This window comes from Macrobrachium rosenbergii, chromosome 5 (genome assembly GCF_040412425.1).
Source record: "Macrobrachium rosenbergii isolate ZJJX-2024 chromosome 5, ASM4041242v1, whole genome shotgun sequence".
Lineage (NCBI taxonomy): Eukaryota > Metazoa > Arthropoda > Malacostraca > Decapoda > Palaemonidae > Macrobrachium > Macrobrachium rosenbergii.
In genome coordinates this window covers 63,082,536-63,102,490 of record NC_089745.1, presented here as the reverse complement: position 1 = coordinate 63,102,490, position 19,955 = coordinate 63,082,536, and the positions used below count along the sequence as shown (strand labels likewise).

Genomic DNA, 19,955 nt, shown 5'->3' with positions numbered 1-19,955 from the left:
TAAGTTAGACTTCGACAATGCTTTTCGAATTTTGTGCTAGTAAATGTTCCATAAAATCATCAAGGTATAAAACCATTTCTTGAGCACAAAATATAGTACACGAAAGGCATGTGTAAGGATCCACAGAGTGCTCCAATATTAAGGTCATAAGTATTTCAGCTAAATATGTAAGGATATCCTTAGAAACGAAATATAATTGCCCGAGTAATCCTGCGAACTTTATTTCATTGATCATTCACATTAAATCTGTATCGTAAAGGAAATAAAAAAACCTTCCCACAAGCAGAAGAAGCAACAAAACCTGCAAGTGCTGTCACAGCCTATCTCTAGACCGTAGACGCTGAATTGCAAGATGTTTTCGGTTGCAGTAGAATGTTTGTGTGCTTTTCTTTACTATTCTTCGTGAATGTTTGAAATATAGCTGGCTATCCTTTGGTAAACAAAAGGCTGCTTGATTGCTGAATGATTCTATTTTTGGATAACTGAAATAACTTTTTACTCGTTTTGCAACTTCAATCTTCGTATGATTTTTATTCCTAAAAATAATAAATTATATCAAACTTATGTGCCAAGAGTTCAGTCAGAGGAGCTCTGAAATTTTTAAAAATTATTTAAAGCTTCTAGCCGAATCCTAGTCTTTACAAGCATTATTTTTGGTCTGCGGATAAATTTCAAAAAATGATTTAATATGAAGATACCCATAAAAAATGAAGCAAGCCAAAAAACATATTGTGTTGCTGAGCTATTTCCCACGGAGTATACTGAAGCATGGAAGTTCATATAGGGTCCTTTCTTGTATAAAAGAATGATAAAATTCTAGAGCAGCATTACCCCCGTAGGAGGGTAGCGCCGATGCCACCTCACGTGATGTGCTGTAAGCAATTCTAAAGGGTGTTGGTAGCGTCCCTTCGCCTCCTAGCTGCGCCCACTTTTTAACCTTTTATTTTACCTCCGCTCCGTTTCGCTTCTTCAGTCTTGTTGTCCAACCACGCCAACCCCCTCTTTTCACTTTCTTAAGCGCTGAATGGCCGAAAGCTCCCCAGTGCTTGGCAGCAAAAGTTTTATCGAAACAAATTAGAACAGCACTACTCTCAAGCTAACAAGAAAAAAGGGCACATGTAAAACCATCTTATGAAAAAGGAAAACCATCATACGATCGTACCGTCGAATATCTAATTTGTCATATCCTTTAAAGTAACTGAAACTTTGATGCACCAAATGGTCGTTAAACATCCTGGTTGGAGAAATTTCCTTTCCAGAAAATCTTTCCGCCTATGGGAAAAAGCCATCCACTGAAACAGTATTCTCCAGTATCATTAAACATTAGCATATTTAGTGTTTACAACTATCGAATTATAAGAATAAAAAGAAGATAGCCAGAATCCTACTCAACATTTCCACATTCATTTTCAAAGGACAACTTTGTGGGACTAAATCTGGTTTTCAAGGCTCAAGGAAACAAATCACTATTGTTAATGAAATGTTTTCAAACATTAAGTTAATAACGCTATTTAAAAGACAAAAAAGAGACACTTAGGCTTAAACAGCAAACACAGAAATGTATAATGAAACACCAAGGCTCAGAATTTGAACATTACAAAAAATGTGGTGAGGAGGCTGGGCTTAGAGATTAGATAAAAATTAACACACACACACACATATATATATATATATATATATATATATATATATATATATATATATATATATATATATATATATATATATTTATGTGTATATAAGTATATATATATATATATATATATATATATATATATATATATATATATATATATATATATATATTTATATATATGTGTATATATATATATATATATATATATATATATATATATATATATATATATATATACATACATACATACATACATACATACATACATACATACATACATACATACATATACAGTATGTGTATGTAATGTATGTATGTATATAAGGAGAAGAGCTCTTACTGTCAAAATGGAACAATGAGGAGTATTGTTCAGGCAGGTGTGATGAAGTTACAAAGGAAATATTCTTTAATGTTATTTCCAGTGGAATGAGGTGGTGTCAAGGATCTTGAAGTCTTAGCACTCCACACCATAACAGGTGGATCTCATCGCAGAGCTCTCCTTACGATTTAAAGGTTACCAGTTCGACGGTTAACTCCATCGTGAGAGCCAATGTATACCTTCAGCATACAGGATGTGCATTCAAGATTACCACTGTTCAGAGTGTCTTTAAAAATAAAACTGGATTTGACGTAGGAGTAAAGGTTATTAGATTTCGGAACAATTAATGAAAAAGGCTTAGTTAAATTTACTTTGTATGGTAGAGCAACAAAAACTTGTTTTAGGTACCTTACAAATTTTATGCTTAGGATAAAAATGGTTTGATGCATACCAGTTTTCACAAAAGTAAAATTTTTAAAAAATCAATCTCTTCATTAAATTTCAGCAGCTAAATGAAATGAAAATAAAATTAAACTTATGTTAAGGCGAGAAAAATAAATTAGGGTCTACTGTAGGTGACATACAGGTAGATATTAATAAAAATCTAATCTAGATAACTGATAACATCCGTGACTTTGGTGTACTGCTGGACTGCAGTTTGTCTCTCAGTGCTTAGTTCAGTAATACTGTGAGTGCCACTGGACATCATCTTAGAAATGTTGCCTCTGTCGAAAATATTTTGATGCGGAACTTGTGATTAAATGTCTTTAATAAAGTGGATTACTTCAACTCAATCTTTAATAATCTACCTAAGATATAACTGCCTAATTTGCAAACTATAGAATATATTAAATAGAGCAGCAAGATTAATAATGAGTGTTGCATCACGGGGTGGGATTATCCTTGTATTGTTTGGGCTGCACTGTGTACCTATCAAACCAAGAATGACGTTTAAAATATGCATTATGACAACATCACGATATCAAGACTGAATGTCCATAGTATGTAAAGGCTTTGCTGTGCATGTACAAAATTCAGCCGACAAATTGTGTCAACACAAGATCAAGTACAGAGAGTTTCAAGTTACCTGAGGTAAGATGAACCTCAAATGTTGGCTTTAGAGCCTTCAAATATGATCCCAGAATTTACAGTAAGCTTCCGTTTGATATTAGGAGGATTGAAAATGTCAAGTCCTTTAAGAAAAAAATAAAGATTTACATATTTTGTGAATCTGAAAATTAATTTAGGTTACACAGCATATATCTTTTGAATATTTCTGCATACATATGCATATATCAAAAGAATCTGCGGGTGGGTCCAATATGGCGTCCTCGGCTGTATGGGACCAGATAAGAGGCCTGCTGTAAATAGTGAGGCCTTGATATGACAAAGATATTTGAAAAAGGAGCTCGATATTACGATTCACCCAGGCCATTCAGTAAGTTGCCCTACAAAAGTTAGATAGCAGAAGAACAAGTTCTTCGTGAACACCATAAACTGTAACTTACAAATAAATATGGCCCACCAGTTAGATTAAATAGGGAGAAAAGTAAAACTGAAAATATTTAGTGATGATGACTCTTCATCAGTATTTACAACGGTGTATGTTTTATAAGTTGTTAATGATTGCATTGCAGAGCTTTTCCTTATTTTTAACCTTTTCGTTGAGCAAGATTTTTTTTAAATGCCACTTAGACATATTTTCCTCTTGTATCCTGTTAATATAATCCTTATGTAAGTTATTTTTCGAGTTCAGGCATGTCGCATTTTTCTAATTATATTTCCATTCTATCACGGATGTTTTATCTAGTGCTTCTTATTCGGCGTCGGTGACCCTGGTAGTTGTCACGCCAGATAACCCACAATTAATCAATCAATCAATTAGTGCTTCTTATGATTATGTCAGAGCAGTGTACGAAGACTACGAATCTCACATGAACAGAAATGAAGATGAACGCGGTGATTTCCAATATTGCCAGATTTATTAAATGATAATAGTACGGCGAATGAATAATTATTTGCTTTAAAAGAATGATTTTAGTAAAAATAACAAATAAATATAAATATTAATGGATATATAATTGATTTTTAAGCTTAATCATCCAGGTAGTCCATTGTATATTCTGATAAAAATGACTAAAGTTATCAAGGCATTGGTAATAATGCAGTAGTGTTTGTTGTTAGCCGTGCGGAAGAAGTCAACGTTTACTTTTAAAATACAATTGTTTGTATTTCTGTAAGTTTTACTTATATTATTTAAGAGGTTTTGTAGCTTCAGTTTTGAACAAAGTTCGCCAGATATTTGGCATTTGCTTCAATAATTAGTCAAGGCAAGCGGATTTGCACGTGAAACGCGTTACCATGGCCTTTGAGTAACCAAGGCAGCATCCATATCCTAAGCCTGTGCTAAAATACTTTAAGATTATTTCATAGTCCTAACGCTTGATAATATTATACAGTAATTGAAAGCTTTTGTTGTTAGCCCATTTGGTATTGGTAAGAAAGATAAGGAAATTAGGTATGCTGAAAATGCTGGATGCCATGTTTAGTACTGGCCCCATGGGGTTGAACGTAAGAGCATAGTGTAGCCTAGGCAAGACTAAATTTGTCAGATTATCTCCTTGGGGCCAGTGAATCTCTGCTGGACGCCGATTTTGCCTCCAAAGAAAAGCAAGTAAGAAACATAACGAAAACGGCATATGTTTGATATCGTACTCCCCGATTTACTGACCCGCCACTCTACATACAAAAGGCTGACCCGCCACTACATACAAGAGGCTACAACATTCGGGTAGTCTACCCTAATGTACCTACAGACACCACTAGCCTAAGCTATTGCTTACTTACATAAGAAACAGTACTCGTTATTGATAGACACACCCACCATTCTACATACATACAGCTAGCCTACATCATGCGTGTTGCGTTGTTCTGATCGTGGGGACTAAAGATCTGGGTAATTCTATATATTAGCTCCGCGCTTGTTTTTACCTTTTCAACTGGTTTTTTCTACACTTTTAGGGATTCTGATATTGGCGGTGCATCTGTTTGTTGTCGGCCAAATGGAATGTCCCTTTGTCGTGTTTAGTACTGGTCCCGGGGCCGGTGGGTTGTTGGTTACCCATACGTTAACAAGTTATTGCACTTGCTGGACGGGATATGTACCGTTCAAAACAGATGTACCCGTGGTCTGTCTTGTGAAGATCGTGTATGGAAATCCCTTGTTGGATGGACTTCGGGGATTAATTACAGGTTAATTAGACTTGAACGCCAAAAATGAAAGGTAAATTCATAATTAGCAACCAAAAAACTGGAAATAGTCAAGTTATAGTGCTGTCGGCTATGCGGAGCTACCCTATAGTTCTACCAAGATCTGTTCGGACACGTGCTTTGTCACTGGCTGTGACTTAACCAGACAGACCAAAGCCTAACCAAACCTAGAATATCATGTTCTGACTTAACCTGGACCCCCACTGTTTAACCCAATAACTTGAATGTGAGAATAAGTTTGTCCTATCGCTCTGATTGGCAGGACTAACTATCTGTTCGGACACGTGCTTCGCCACTGGCTGCGACCTAACCACACAGACCAAAACCCAACTTAATCTAGAATATTGTGTCCTGACCTAACCTTAGTTAGGTTGGCATGCCCTGACCTGGCCAGGGGGCGCTGGACCCCCCGCCGTTGTGACTCAATAATAACTTGAACGCATGGAACGGCTTAGGCTACCCCTTAATGGTAGTAGGTCCAAATCGTCATTATTCATTAGGCAATGTTAACTGCAAAGATAGAGGACTGCACTCAATATCGCTGCTGTCCGACCACGAGGGTACCAGCCTCAGCTTCTTTGCAGCGATCAGGAGTTCACATGAATTGGAAGTACTGGGTCCGGATCCAGGTCTTATTATTTCCGGCCAGGAAAGTAAATCAAAGACGGGGGTGTTGGGTGGCTTTTGAGGAGATAGACACATTTTGTTAAATCCAGAAATGCCCAAAATGGACACGGAACAGATTCTAAATATCGCTCAGGAGTTAAATTCGTCAGTGGACACAATGTTAGGAAACACAATTTTATCGTAACACTACATCTCGGCAGTCAAAGACGAAAAGAAAGGGTTACTGTGGGTTCAGGGTGTAGTTCTATGAATCATATCGATCAGATATTTAGATTGGCTAGATATATTTAATCCATAGCCCAAGGGAATGACCTGGGTCAACGGGGCATATGATTCAATGGAATTAAATTTCCAGCGATCAGGTTGGGGCGACGTATGGCAGCAGCCTTAGAAACTACAGGGTTGGAGGAGCGCTGCACTACGGCCATTTTAAGAACTATTGGGGAGCAGTGCTGCGTGGCACCGTTCACGTCAACTGGGTACTTAGAAAAGGTTACATTCCACTGAAAAAATTGTATATCTGCAAATTCACGCAAACTGGCTTGGTAAGTTACTTTTTGGGTAGGTTTCAGCTCACTGAACAACTTTTATTCTACCCAATTTTTCATTTGGAGTCATTGTTAATGAGCTATAGGCGTGTCCGGAGGAAGGACAAACTACCCATCTCCTTTTCTATATTGTTCATCAAGAATTTTTTTCAAACAATATCACCATGTGGAGCTCTCCTGAAGAATTACCAGAAATTGTTTATTCCAACATGATATACAAACCATCGGTCCTATACATTAGGAATTACTTATGGCAGAGCTGGACATGACCACTAAACTCTTAAACAAGGTGGTTAGGCAGTAACTACCGTCAAGTAAGCGGGGAATACCCGCCTGCCCGGATGTAAACATTCCAGTTTGCTTTCGGCAGTCATGCGTTGCAGACATGTTTTCAGACCTCTTTCCCTGACTGTTGTTAGGCTGTTTATTATCCCAGTTGGATTCTACAAATAACAACTCTTGTTTCAGTCCTCTTGGAGATCAGAGCACCTAGTTTTGAAAAAAAAAAAAAAAAAAAAGTAACTTTTCAGGAAACGGCAAAAGAGCAATATTTCTGGTCTCGAAAACGAGAGAAAATAAAAATTATTTAGATTACTGAGCCCTATAAGTCATTTTCTTTATTATTCAAATGCTTGAGAAAATGGGATATTTTAATGGGGAACAAATATTTTTGAATAAATTTTATTTTTCGCTCGTTTTCCACGCTTTTTTTACAATTTGTCGTTTGCAGTGCCGTAAAAGCGATGAAGAAAGTTGTCCATGAACCACTCTAAACATTTCTTTTAGCAATAACGTTTCAAGATAAGTTTATTTACACATAAAACGGTCCAAAATAGTGTACTGTATATCTCAAACTTGGTACAATCTAAGATCATTCATACACTTTTACTTACATTTTTTACAATCTGTCATCCACAGTGCCGTACAAGTGCTGGACAAACTTGTCCATGAACAAATCTAAGCGTTCGTTTTTAGCAATAACGTTTCTAGATATGTTTATTTACGCATAAAACTGTTGAAAACAGTCTATAACTCACTTGGACCTATCCTGAATTATTCATACAGACATTTTTTCCAAGTCTTTTTTTTCGCAATTTTTGGTTCAGTGTCATACAAGTGATAAACAAAATTGTCAGTTGACTAATCTGAAAAAATTTTTTTAGCATTATCGCTTCAGAATATGTTTATTCAGACATGGAACAGGTGAAAACTGTTAATAAGTAAAATTCGTTAATTCCTCAAAATATTCATCAAAAAGTTACTCGTAGACCCCAGAACACCATAGACAATTTACAGTAGAACATATAATCCAAAAAGGTCCACATTATGCAATATACACAAACGGATCTAAATCTCAATACAGAGTGGGATATGGTGCAGTATCCCAATACAAAACATATCAGTTCTCTCTACCTGATAATGCCTCAGTATTTACAGCAGTTATGTGCAATGGCATCAGCCGTAAAAATAATTAAAGAAGCCTCATTTAATAATTTTGTGATTTATAGCAACTCCAGAAGTGCTGTAGAAGCCATTGAAGTTACAATCCAAAAAATAATGTACAACAAATTAAGTTTTCAATCCATAAATTGTATAATAATAGAAAAAATATTGAAATATGTTGGATCCCTGCCCATGTAGGGACTAAAGGAAATGAAGAGGCTTATAAAGTAGCTAAAGAAGCAGTCCACATGACAAATTAGTGACTATATAAGATATATAAAAACAACCATTGTAAGTCAATTACAAAATATATGGAATGAAGAACCTGAAAATAAATGAAAATAAATAAAATCCAGTGATGGAAAATGGAGTTCATCATATCAGAGAGAGACACACACAAGTAATTTTGACGCTTCTTCATTTGACACGTGGGCACTTACTGAACAGTCCACATGGCCCTCATCCTGAATGCCCAGAGTGGAAAGTGTTGGTAACAATCAAGCATGTATTGTATGAATATCCAAAATATAAACTGCAGCGATTATCAAATTTTGGAAATAGATCAATGAAGGAAATTTTGTCAGAATCTTCTACATTTTCAGTGATTCCAGTTTTAATGTTCATGAGGAACTCTGATTTAATTAATAAAATTTAAGAAGTAAATAATAAAAATACGAAAACCCTTAGGGTGTCAAATGAGTTTTAAAATAACTAAATTTTAAAATGTTACCTTACTTATTCTAAATTTTAATAGACCTTTTTAGTGAGTTTATATGAAAATTTGAGTATAAATGTATTTATTGTTTGAGTGTGTTCCAGTATGAGAGCATATGCCTTTGTGCAGTTTTTAATTTAATTTTCATTCATTCATCACCATACCAAATGATCTATTTGGTCCTAGTTAGTTTAATACTAATTTTCCATCTTTTGATATCTTAACGTAAGAATAACTCTCTCTCTCTCTCTCTCTCTCTCTCTCTCTCTCTCTCTCTCTCTCTCTCTCTCTCTCTCTCATAGTTAGCGCTCACACATTTTTACAACTTATTATTTCTCTGTACGTCTTTACCTGTACAGTAGATTGTTTAAATTGATCTAAACAAAAACACTGGTTTGTTCATGAAAAAGCATTTCAGAACAAAGAGAAAAGGGACGTAGATTAAAGAAGTTATTAAAAAGAGGTTGAGAAGACTTCTAAACATAGATCAGTCGGAAGGGGAGAGAGACGTAAATTCTCTTCCAACTCTATTTTTATGTCAACCATTTATTTCTTTTTTTTTTTAAGGATAATGTACTAAGCTAACTTTTAAATGAAAATACAGTAAATTTAATTTCATTTAAAAGTTACCTTAATAATTTGGGAGCATGATTAGGGTCATATTTAGTGTTTAAACTTTAGAAATAAGCATTTATTAGCATTTTAGAGGCCATGCCAAACTTATGCGAAAATTCGCCTTGCACAAGGGGTTCTGGAACCTAACCTCGCTTAAGTTCGGGGTATGACTGTACTGTTAATTTGATATTTTAATTGGTAATTTTTATGCAAATCAGTATTTGATTTAGTCTGGTGGATGTATGGGTCATTGTAGAAAACCTGTTTTTTTTCTATCTTCAGATACAACAGAGATGCAGGGAGGTATGCAAAATGAGGCGATTATTTGTCGTCTCTTTTTGCGGAATAGATGCAGTCGTGGTGAGTCATGCCCATTTTATCACCCTGAGTATAATCTCAATCCAGAGAGCCCTTCAGTGGCATGGCTGAATTTCTGTCAAGATTTCAAAAGGGGTCAGTGTTTTCGTCAGGACTGTAAGTGAGTACAGGAATTTTGAATTATGTTTTTTGTACCACCCTTAGTATTTACAGTATTGTATTAGACTGTGAAAGTCAAAAGATTTTATATGTTTTTGTTATTATAATTTTATCATTCTTCCGTATTGATGCTGTTGTACTGATGGTAAACACTGTAAAGTGAATCAGAGGAAAATTTCCAAGTTCAGATTCTAGGGTTCTCAAGTGCTTGACTTGTTTTTGACCAAGATGAATAGGAAGCTTCCTGTGTTATTCCCTTCAGTGCCAGATCCATGGACATAGATAGAAAATGCCTTCCAGTACTCCTGGGACTTTCTGGACATTTAGGCCTCTCCTTTCAGCTTAACTTTGCAGGATGATCATCAGTGTGCTTATTACCCTTAGTCCCAGGATGATCCTCATGCCCCCTTATTGGCCTTAAGCTGAGTGGTACTCAGATCTGCTGACTCTCTTGCTGAAGGCACTGAGATTACTCCATGGCCCACTCTCCTGTGTCATCCATATGATCAGAGGTATCACTAGGAAGTGCACACCCTTCAGCTACGTGTGTGTTGGCTATCCAGCGTATCCTGCAAGACAGAGAGGGAAATGTTTTGGTACTTGCATCATTCCCCAGCAAATGTGTACCAAGGAAAGAGAGCCATCTTTGGTGTCATAGAAGAGATGTCTCTGGTTGGAGCATCTCATTAGTAGATTGCAGACTTCCTCGTCCACCTTCATTGAGACAAGCTTCTTTTAGTCTCAGCAGTGAAAGTCTATCACTGTCTCAGGTATTCAAACTGAGGTGGCTGGATCTTTCTACTTTGATAGAGTTATCCATGCTAATAAGTTTTGAACAGTCTTGTCCTCCTCAGGCACTGTGGCCTTCTGAGAGGGATGCATCTCTCGTCTTCTGTAGTTTAACTAGGACTCCCTTTGAGCCCCTGTTATGAGCTTTGGATAGCGATGTATCCCTCAAGACTTTTTTCTTGAGGTGGCCTCGGCAAAAAGAGTCGGGGAGTTATGTGGCCTTTCTCATTGGAGGGATGGGGAATCCCTCTAGTTCTTCTTTGTCCCTGATTTTGTGTTGAAAACTCAGAACCCATCAGCCCTTGACAAGAGAAGTGTTAGTTTTTAAACATCTGACTTACCTGGTAGTTATATATATAGCTTAAGTCCCTGACGTCACGACAGAAGTTCAAAACTCGCGGCAATCGCCGATCGGTAGTCAGGTGAACCACCTGTGTGCCCTCTACCCAGGTACCTGGAACCATTCCAACTATTCCTCAGGTCTTCCCTGCCGCTGTACCGGTTGCATCGTTAGGAATTTCGCTCGTTTGGCCCGTGTTTTCGCAGTGTTTTTGGTGAAGTACACTTTGGCTTTGGCTTTCGCTTGTTTTTGGATTTGCTTTGGATTTTCTTGATTTTTTAGATATTGTTGGTTTTGACCTTTGCTTGTTTTGATCTCTCTTACGATTTTTCTTTTTCCAAGATGTCTGACTCTGCTTGAGTGTGAGAATGTGTGTGAGGGGATGTAAACCCGGCTTGCTAAAGCCACGTTAGATCCCCACTCAATTTGTGTGAATTGCAGAGGTAAAAGTTGTGAGTTGAAGGACAGATGTGATGAATGTTTGGGTTTATCAGAGAAAGAGTGGATGGATTACTATCGATATGTTTCTAAACTTGAAAGGGATAGGATCAGAAGAGCTGGGAGTAGTAAATCTCGCTCTTCTAGAGATAGTCAGGAGTTGACAATTCTCCTCTTGGTCAATCCTATTATTCCTTCCCCAGTAGTGGTAGTCCCAGAACCCCCACTGATACTGATAATGAACCAACTATGAAGGACATGATGACGGCCATTCAAACCCTTGGACAAAGGTAGAATCCTCGCAAGAGACAGAGAGGATTTATGGTCGAATGTGAGAGATCTGAAAAACTCAAGTGTTAGTGAGAAAAATAAAAGTGCAAGTGTTGTGGAGGGTGCGATTGCTCGGTCCTGTCGTGCTCCTAGTCCTAGACCTCTTCCAAGCTCACCAACCCTGTGAGAAGGAATGTCGACAGGCGAAGGGAGGCGAGAGGCTTTAGCTACCGAGCAGTCGTCCCTCGAGCGTACCTGTTGACGCTTCCCAGGACGCTCACCCTCGCCATAGGAAAGGCGAGGTTAAAGTGTTTTCGTCTTCGTCGGAAGACGCAGTTCCCAGATGGGGCTGGCGTCGTACGTCCGAGTCAAGACCCCTCAAGAGAAACTTTCTTCTGTGGAGCGGCGTCGGGAAGTGGCGCTTCCTACTCCAGGATGTAGCCATTGGAGCAGTCCAGAGCGTTCCCCTCTTAGCTCTGACGATAGCTCTCCGGTTAAAAGCAGACGTATATTGTCGCACGGGCGGCTGTCTGCTTCCGCTGAAGACGAAATGAGATCGGAAGCGTCCCCGGAACGTCATTTCCAACATCACAAGGATGCCAGGACACAACAGCAGGAAGCTCCGCAAATCAGTTTAATTCATGATATGCAACAGAAACTCTCTTCCCTGATACAAGTCTTGCAGCCTGCAGAAAAGACAGATACAGATTTTTGTCCACCTTTGGCTGTACGTCACCCTGAGGAAGCTTTTGACCGATGTCGCACAGGGCGCCAGTTCTCAAATGACTTCAGGGTGCGGCGGGACAGTGAACGTGGGAAGAATGTTTCTCCAGCTCAAGAGGTTCTCAATCGTTTTACGTCAGCCTGAGGAAGCTTTTGACAGATGTCGCACAGGCGGCCAGTTCTCAAGCGACCTCAAGGTTGGGCAGGACAGCGATCGTCAGAAGTCTGGACGCCAGGGCGCCAAGAGCTTGGACGCCAGCTGGGCGCCAGGACGCCAGAAGTTGCTGGACGCCAGGGCCAGGCGTCAAGACTGGACGCCAAGACGCCAGGCATCAAGAAGTTGGACGCCAGGACGCCAGGGCGTCATGAGGTTGGACACCAAGACGTTTATTACTTCAAGAAGATGGACGCCAAGACGCCAGGCGTCAAGAGATTGGACACCAGGACGCCGAGCGTCAAGGATGATATTTTGAAAGACGTCGCTATTTGGTTTTTGGACAATCAGGAAGAAGAGATTGATGATATCCTCAGTCTCCTGTGGATCCGATTGAAGAGATTTCCGGCGAAGACAATCTTAAAGACCATCACCTTTCATCAGACTTCAAAAAGACTTATGAAAGTTTTTTTCGGAAGTTTTTCCAGAGAACTTTATCCCGGCTGCTCCTCGTTCCCCACCTTCAGAATTTACTATTGGGAAGACGTCTAAGAGGGCAGCATTTACGAAGATGGTTTTGTCCCGCTCGTCCACGAGAGCGCTGAAAATCATGAATGAGTGGATGCTTTCGAAGAAGGAACAAGGAAAGACAGCCTTTGCTTTTCCTCCAGCCAAACTAGCTTCAAGGTCTAGTGTTTGGTATCAAACTGGAGAATCGTTCGGCCTCGGAATACCTGCCTCTTCCCAGGGAGACTTCTCGAATCTTGTTGACTCTTCTCGCCGAGTGGCCATGGGAAAACGAAGTTTTGTTGGTCAACATCAGAGTTGGACCACCTCCTCAAAGGAATTTTTAGGGCCTTTGAGGTCTTTAATTTTCTGGACTGGACCCTGGGAGCTTTAGGAAAAGAAGATGGATTATTCAACACGACTGACACCGAAGAATTTGTACATCTGATGTCGTGTATGGATAAAGGGCTCAGAGATGGTGCCAACGAATTAGCTGTGCTTTTCTCAGCAGGAATCCTGAAGAAAAGGGCCCATATTTGTTCTTTTCCTGGCTAATGGGGTCACATCCAGTCAAAAATCAGAACTGATTTATGCCTTTTTCTCTCTCACCTCTTCCCTCAAGATTTAGTAAAAAGAGGTCTCTTCATCCTTGGCCCAGAAAACCACACAAGATTTGATATCAAAGACAGCAAGAAAAGTCCTACCAGCAACTTTCATCGCTAAAAAGAGTAAGGCTGAGGCTCCTGTGTCTCAGGTGTCTCAGCCCTTTCGTGGTCAGCCCTCCGGTAGAGGTACCTCTAGGGCGGGTAGGAGAACGACAACGAGAAGAGGCGCTAGACAGGGAAGAAGCAAGACCTGACGATCTTCTCCTGCAGGCAGCGGTAGGTGCCAGGCTGTCCAACTTCTGGCAGGTGTGGGAGAAAAGAGGAGCGGACCTTTGGTCCATTCAACTGCTCAAGGAGGGGTACAAAATCCCTTTCCTAAAAAAGCCCCCTTTAGCAGACAAACCGATAGATCTGTCACCCAGATACAGAGACGAATCCAAGGCGCAGGCGAATCAACAGCAAGTATCTTTGTTATTGCAGAAGAACGCAATAGAGAGAGTACGAAATCTGGATTCACCGGGGTTTTACAACCGACTTTTCCTGGTTCCCAAGAGCTCGGGGGGGGGTGGAGACCGGTACTGGACGTGAGTGCCCTCAACGTCTTTGTACAAAAGACGAAGTTTACCATGGAGTCAACGAAATCAATGTTAGCAGCAGTCAGACAACACGACTGGATGGTCTCCTTGGATCTTCAGGATGCATACTTCCACATCCCTATCCACCCGGGCTCCAAGAAATACCTGAGGTTCGTCTTCAAGGAAGAGGTGTTCCAGTTTCGGGCTCTTTGCTTCGGCCTAAGCACTGCGCCCCAAATATTCACGAGACTGATGTCAAATGTAGCGGGAATGCTGCACTCGAGAGGCATCAGGGCCTCTCTGTATCTGGACGACTGGCTCCTCAGAGCTCCTTCCTTCAATCGCTGTCTGGAGGATCTTCAAACGACAATCTGTTTATCAGAAGAACTAGGACTTCTGGTAGACAGACAGAAGTCGCAGCTAACCCCATCCCAAGAGATCCTGTACCTTGGGATGAGGATTCAGTGTCGGGATTTTCGGGCTTTTCCGTCACCATCAAGGATGGAACAGGCCTTGGTAAAATTACAGGATTTTCTAAGGAAACAGACGTGCTCAGCGAGGGAATGGATGAGTCTGCTGGGGACCCTTTCCTTGCTAGAGCAGTTTGTTTCCTTAGGAAGACTAAACCTTCGCCCACTTCAATTCCACCTCAATCGGTATTGGAACAGAGAAGAGGGGTTAGAGACAGAGTGTATCCCCATTTCACAGACGATGAAACAATGCCTTCAGTGGTGGAACGACCCCGTCAAGCTTCAGGAAGGCCTTTCATTAAAACAGAGGAACCCAGACCTAGTGTTGTTCTCCGACGCGTCGGACTCGGGGTGGGGAGCAACACTGGGAAAGATGGAGGTATCAGGATCCTGGACCAGAGAGCAAGAGAAGCTCCACATAAATCAAAAGGAGCTGACTGCAATCTTTTTAGCTCTCAAAGAGTTCGAGCACTCAGTTCAGGACAAAGTCGTGCAGGTCAACTCCGACAACACGACGGCGTTGGCCTACATCAACAAGCAAGGCGGAACCCACTCCAGGTCGTTGTAGGAGACGTCGAGAAAACTCCTTCTCTGGGCAAAAGAGAAGAATGTGATTTTATTGACACGATTCATTCAAGGGGAAAGGAATGTGAGAGCAGACAGTCTGAGCAGGAAAGGTCAAGTCCTGGCAACAGAATGGACTCTTCATCAAGACGTCTGCAAAGATTTGTGGCGGATTTGGGGACGTCCATGCATAGACCTCTTCGCCACAGCACAAACGAAGAGGATGGAGACGTACTGTTCTCCCGTACCAGATCCCGAGGCAACGTACATAGATGTGTTCCTCTTGGATTGGTCCAGTCTAGACGTTTACGCTTTTCCCCCGTTCAAGATTATAAACAAAGTTATTCAGAAGTTCGTGTCCCACGAGAGCACCAGGATGACTCTAGTGGTCCCGTTTTGGCCGACAAGAGAATGGTTCACAGAGGTACGGGAATGGATGGTGGACACACCGAGAAGTCTACCTCTAAGACCAGATCTACTCAAACAACCCCACTTGGAAAGATATCACCTAAACCTCCGAGGTCTACAGCTAACTGCCTTCAGACTATCGAAAAACTCACAAGAGCTAGAGGTTTTTCAAAGGAGGCAGCTAGAGCGATCGCAAGAGCAAGGAGGTCATCTACCATCAAGGTGTACCAATCCAAGTGGGATATTTTTAGAGGATGGTGTAAGGACAACTCCGTTTCCTCTTCCAGTACCTCTGTGACCCAGATAGCGGATTTTCTTCTTTATCGTAAGAGGAGATGTAACTTTTCAGCCTCGACCATTAAGGGATACAGGAGCATGTTGGCAGCTGTCTTCAGACACAGGAACTTGGATTTGTCTGCCAATAAAGATCTCCAAGATCTTCTCAGATCATTCGAGACCACTAACGAGAAAAGGCAGAACTCACCAGCGTGGAACCTAGACGTGGTTCTAAAGTTTCTCATGTCTGATAGGTTCGAACCTTTGCAAGAGATTTCGTTTAAAGATCTCACCATGAAGACTCTGTTTTTGGTTAGTTTAGCAACAGCGAAAAGAGTCAGTGAAGTACATGCCTTCAGTAAAACTGTCGGTTTTAGGAACGGCAAAGCTATCTGCTCTCTACAACTGGGGTTTTTAGCTAAGAATGAAGGTCCTTCACAACCCTGGCCCAAAGGCATTGAGATTACGAATCTGGCAGATATCGCAGGTGAGGAGTTAGAGGGAGTCCTGTGTCCGGTAAGAGCTCTGAGATCTTACCTGCAAAGGACGAAAGATTTACGAGGCAAGTCAGAGGCTCTTTGGTGTTCAGTTCAGAAGCCCTCTCTGCCAATGTCAAAGAATGCGTTATCCTTTTTCATAAGACAGTTGATAAGGGAAGCTCATTCAGAATGTAGTGAGGCGGACCTCAAGCTTCTAAAGGTTAAAACCCATGAGGTCAGGGCAGTTGCAACCTCTGTAGCCTTTAGACAGAATAGGTCCCTACAAAGTATCATGGACTCTACCTTCTGGAGAAGCAAGTCAGTGTTTGCCTCACGCTATTTGAAGCAAGTACAGACGCTTTATGACGACTGCTATATGCTGGGACCATTTATAGCAGCTAACTCAGTAGTGGGAGAAGGGACTACCCCTGCAATCCCATAAAACAATACCCTTTTTCTTGCCTTGGAATAGTTGAAATTTTATGGTTGTTTGTGAAGATTGGACGCAGTCTTCCACAATCATTGATTTTAGTCAGGTGGTCATTTTGTTCCTTGGTAGCGCCCGGAACAAGGGTATTATAGGTTGTCTGTCACATAGAGGTTGGTACACCGGTTGGCAGCTCCTAGAGGTCTTCAGCCCCTGAGTGGATCGCTGGACCTCTTAAGGAAAGCAGACATAATGAGGGGAGTTCATTGAAGTCAGCTTCTTAATTAAGGACCAGGTAATTAACCTTAAGCAAATTCTAAGTTGGTTTATTGACCCTCCACCAAAAAATTCCAAAGATGTTGGCTGTCTCTGACCCTCCACCAAAGGTGTCAATCAGCTATATATATATAACTACCAGGTAAGTCAGATGTTTAAAAATATTTTCATAATAAAATAAATTTTTGAACATACTTACCTGGTAGTTATATATAATTAAATTCCCACCCTCCTCCCCTCTAGAGACTAGGGGCATGGAAGATCTGAGGAATAGTTGGAATGGTTCCAGGTACCTGGGTAGAGGGCGCACAGGTGGTTCACCTGACTACCGATCGGCGATTGCCACGAGTTTTGAAATTCTGCCGTGACGTCAGGGACTTAAGCTATATATATAACTACCAGGTAAGTATGTTCAAAAATTTATTTTATTATGAAAATATCATTTCTCAATTTCCTTCCTCCAGTACTTCACTGGTGGTGACACAGATGAGATGCTCTTATGTCATTTCTCAATTGTAGGTGCCTTTTCGTTTGCACAGGCAAAAGCAAGGAGATAACAAGGATAAGTTTAGGGTATGAATGTGGAGTGATGGGCTTATCTTCCCTTGTTCTTCTTTGGGAGCGGCATCTAGGCTGAAGTACCTGCTAGAGTTGGATAGGATATAGGTAACTGTATTTTGAGCATCCAGTCTAGACTAGTCTCTTCAGATACGCCTCCTCCCACCTTCCCCTTTAACAGCTGGGGAAGGGGCAAGTTAAAACTTTTTCTGAACACATCAGTACTTGGTAGAGCCAGAATTAGCTGCCAGTCAGCTTAACTTCTTGTAAGGAGGACGTCATTGTTTTCCAGATGTTTTCCTTAACCTGAGTGCCCTCACTCACACCCTGAGTCCCACAGCTCTGGCAACCCATCTGCCAGACTGAGTAGATTATAGGAGTCATTACACCCCTTCATGCATACATAACCAGGATTCAACTTCATTCAATCTGAGTTGACCTCCCACCTAAGGAATAAGTCTTCCAAATAAAAAATGATGGTTAGCCTTTCCCCAGGAACAAATAAGTTTTTTGAATTAATTTGTATTTTTTTAGGTCTACAAATCAGAGCCTTTTGTAACTTAAACCCACTTCAACTTCCCTGCCTTGCCATTGTGGTCAAAGGAAACAAGTGAATGGTAATGTAAGGTGAGTGAGTAGTATTACCCCACTCACTCCTTATAAACACCAGTTAATGACCTTGCTACCAAATTTAAATGACTGCTCCAGCTCCCACTGAGGATAGTCCTATATAAAAGGCTATGGTTTGTATGCATAGGAAAAATGCAAGTAGCTTTTAAAAATATGTTATTTTTTCTTTCTGCAGGCTGTTGTTTAGTGTAGGCAATTTTTTTTTTTTTTACCAGTAAGGGAATTTATCATCTTTTTGGAACTGTGGGTATCAAGTCTTTGTCTCCTAAGATATGATTTACAACTAGGTGTATTATGATGTCTTGATGCATATCTTAGTTATGAAAAACGATAAAAGAGATACATATTAGATCTAGAAAATTTTAAAAATGCTGATGCAGTTATAGTAATTACACTCACACTTTCATGATATTTGCTCCTAAGGGATAAGGGACTTAGGTTTTGTCATGGAATGTTTCAACATAAAAATATCAATAATTATTTATATATGGGATAGGTATAAATCCTGATCCAGATACATTAAGATCAACTTTAGGTACTTTAAACTTTTGAATCAATTCATTCAGTATTTTTGTTGAACTAGTGTAATTTTGGTTCTGACTAGGTACGCTTTAGTGTTTTGGAATGTTCTTCCTCCATCATGGTCCTATTGTGTAGGTAATTTCTTACCCATGTATAAAAAGGAGGAATAAGTTTCTTTTGGAACTGGTGGAGCTCTTTGGTTTAGTGCTTGGTCATTTAAAGGCCAACATCTTAATTGACTGTCAGTGTAATGTAGTCCTTTGATAGAATTTTAAATATTAAAGTGTGCATTTATTTTTATATTTTTTACAAGGAATTTTATCATATTTGATATTAATAACATTTTGTTTTCAAGTTTTTTCCATGTGAGCAATGAAGAAGAAGAAACGTACAGGCTTAGGAAAGATATAGCTCCCAGTCTTCTTGAGCAGGCTATGCGAAAGGCATTACTTTTTGATGTGGCACTCACTGGAACCCGAGCTACTTGTAAAGTAAGTGCAGTTTTTTTTTAATAAGCTATCATTACTTAGTACAGCAGTTTCATTTCAGGTTTGGAATAACATTAGTTCCTGCAAGGTCATCTTAGGTGGTAATAGAGTTCAGAAAAATTATTTGCATCAGTATTAAAACATGTACTTATAGGCATTGGTAATGTTGATGTTTCTATATGCATATGAATACTTATCTGCTCTTGACGATTGTTTTTTATTTAATGAATGTCCATTATTTTGTGGAAATTGGCATTGTTAGTTCATGGGTATTTTTTTATGATCCTGTACGGGTAAAACTTTCAATAAATCTAATGTCCCTAATTTTTCACTCTTCACTTCACAATTAAAAAACAATGATTACTAAGACCATTCCTGTAATATTTCTTTCAGATTTGCTTGCATTATGCTTACTGTACTGTAATTGAAGATTTTTGTTTATGACATTTTTTAAATGAATCTTGCCTCTATTATTATAGCTGTATTTCCTGTGTCAGGAGCAGGAGGATGATAGAGTGTGAAAGCTGAAAATTAATAGGATTGTTTAGTTTGAAGTCTATATTAACCCATGGCTTTCAGGTGATTCAAGTGTCTGTTGTTTACCATTCACTTTTTTCTCGCTTGTCGGCCTGTGAGGATTTGTTTACTTTGTTTTGTTGATGATTTAGATTGTTTTTCTGGATTTTGGGTTTGGCTTTTCTTGGCTTTTGTCATTATTATAGGATGTTATCCAAAGACGATAAAGACAAATTGTTTTGAGTCTGTAAGGTAAGCTGTGCTATTCAGTTTATGATGGTCACGACCTA

General features: G+C 39.8%; 1 protein-coding gene across 8 annotated transcripts in view; it reads left to right on the top strand.

Moving 5' to 3' along the window:
* Positions 1-4,080: 4,080 nt before the first annotated feature.
* LOC136838854 (uncharacterized) overlaps positions 4,081-19,955 on the top strand; it is a 208,323-nt gene continuing 192,448 nt past the window's right edge. For 3 of the 8 annotated variants that reach the window (XM_067104510.1, XM_067104508.1, XM_067104503.1), the window contains exons 1-3: positions 4,107-4,191; positions 9,456-9,651; positions 19,017-19,152. In XM_067104510.1, the coding sequence (XP_066960611.1) occupies positions 9,467-9,651; positions 19,017-19,152 (321 nt within the window). In that variant the 5' untranslated portion in view covers positions 4,107-4,191; positions 9,456-9,466. Of the gene's footprint in view, positions 4,192-9,455; positions 9,652-19,016; positions 19,153-19,955 lie in introns of all 8 variants that reach the window. The other 5 variants (XM_067104509.1, XM_067104506.1, XM_067104504.1 and 2 more) reach the window with 3 other exon arrangements.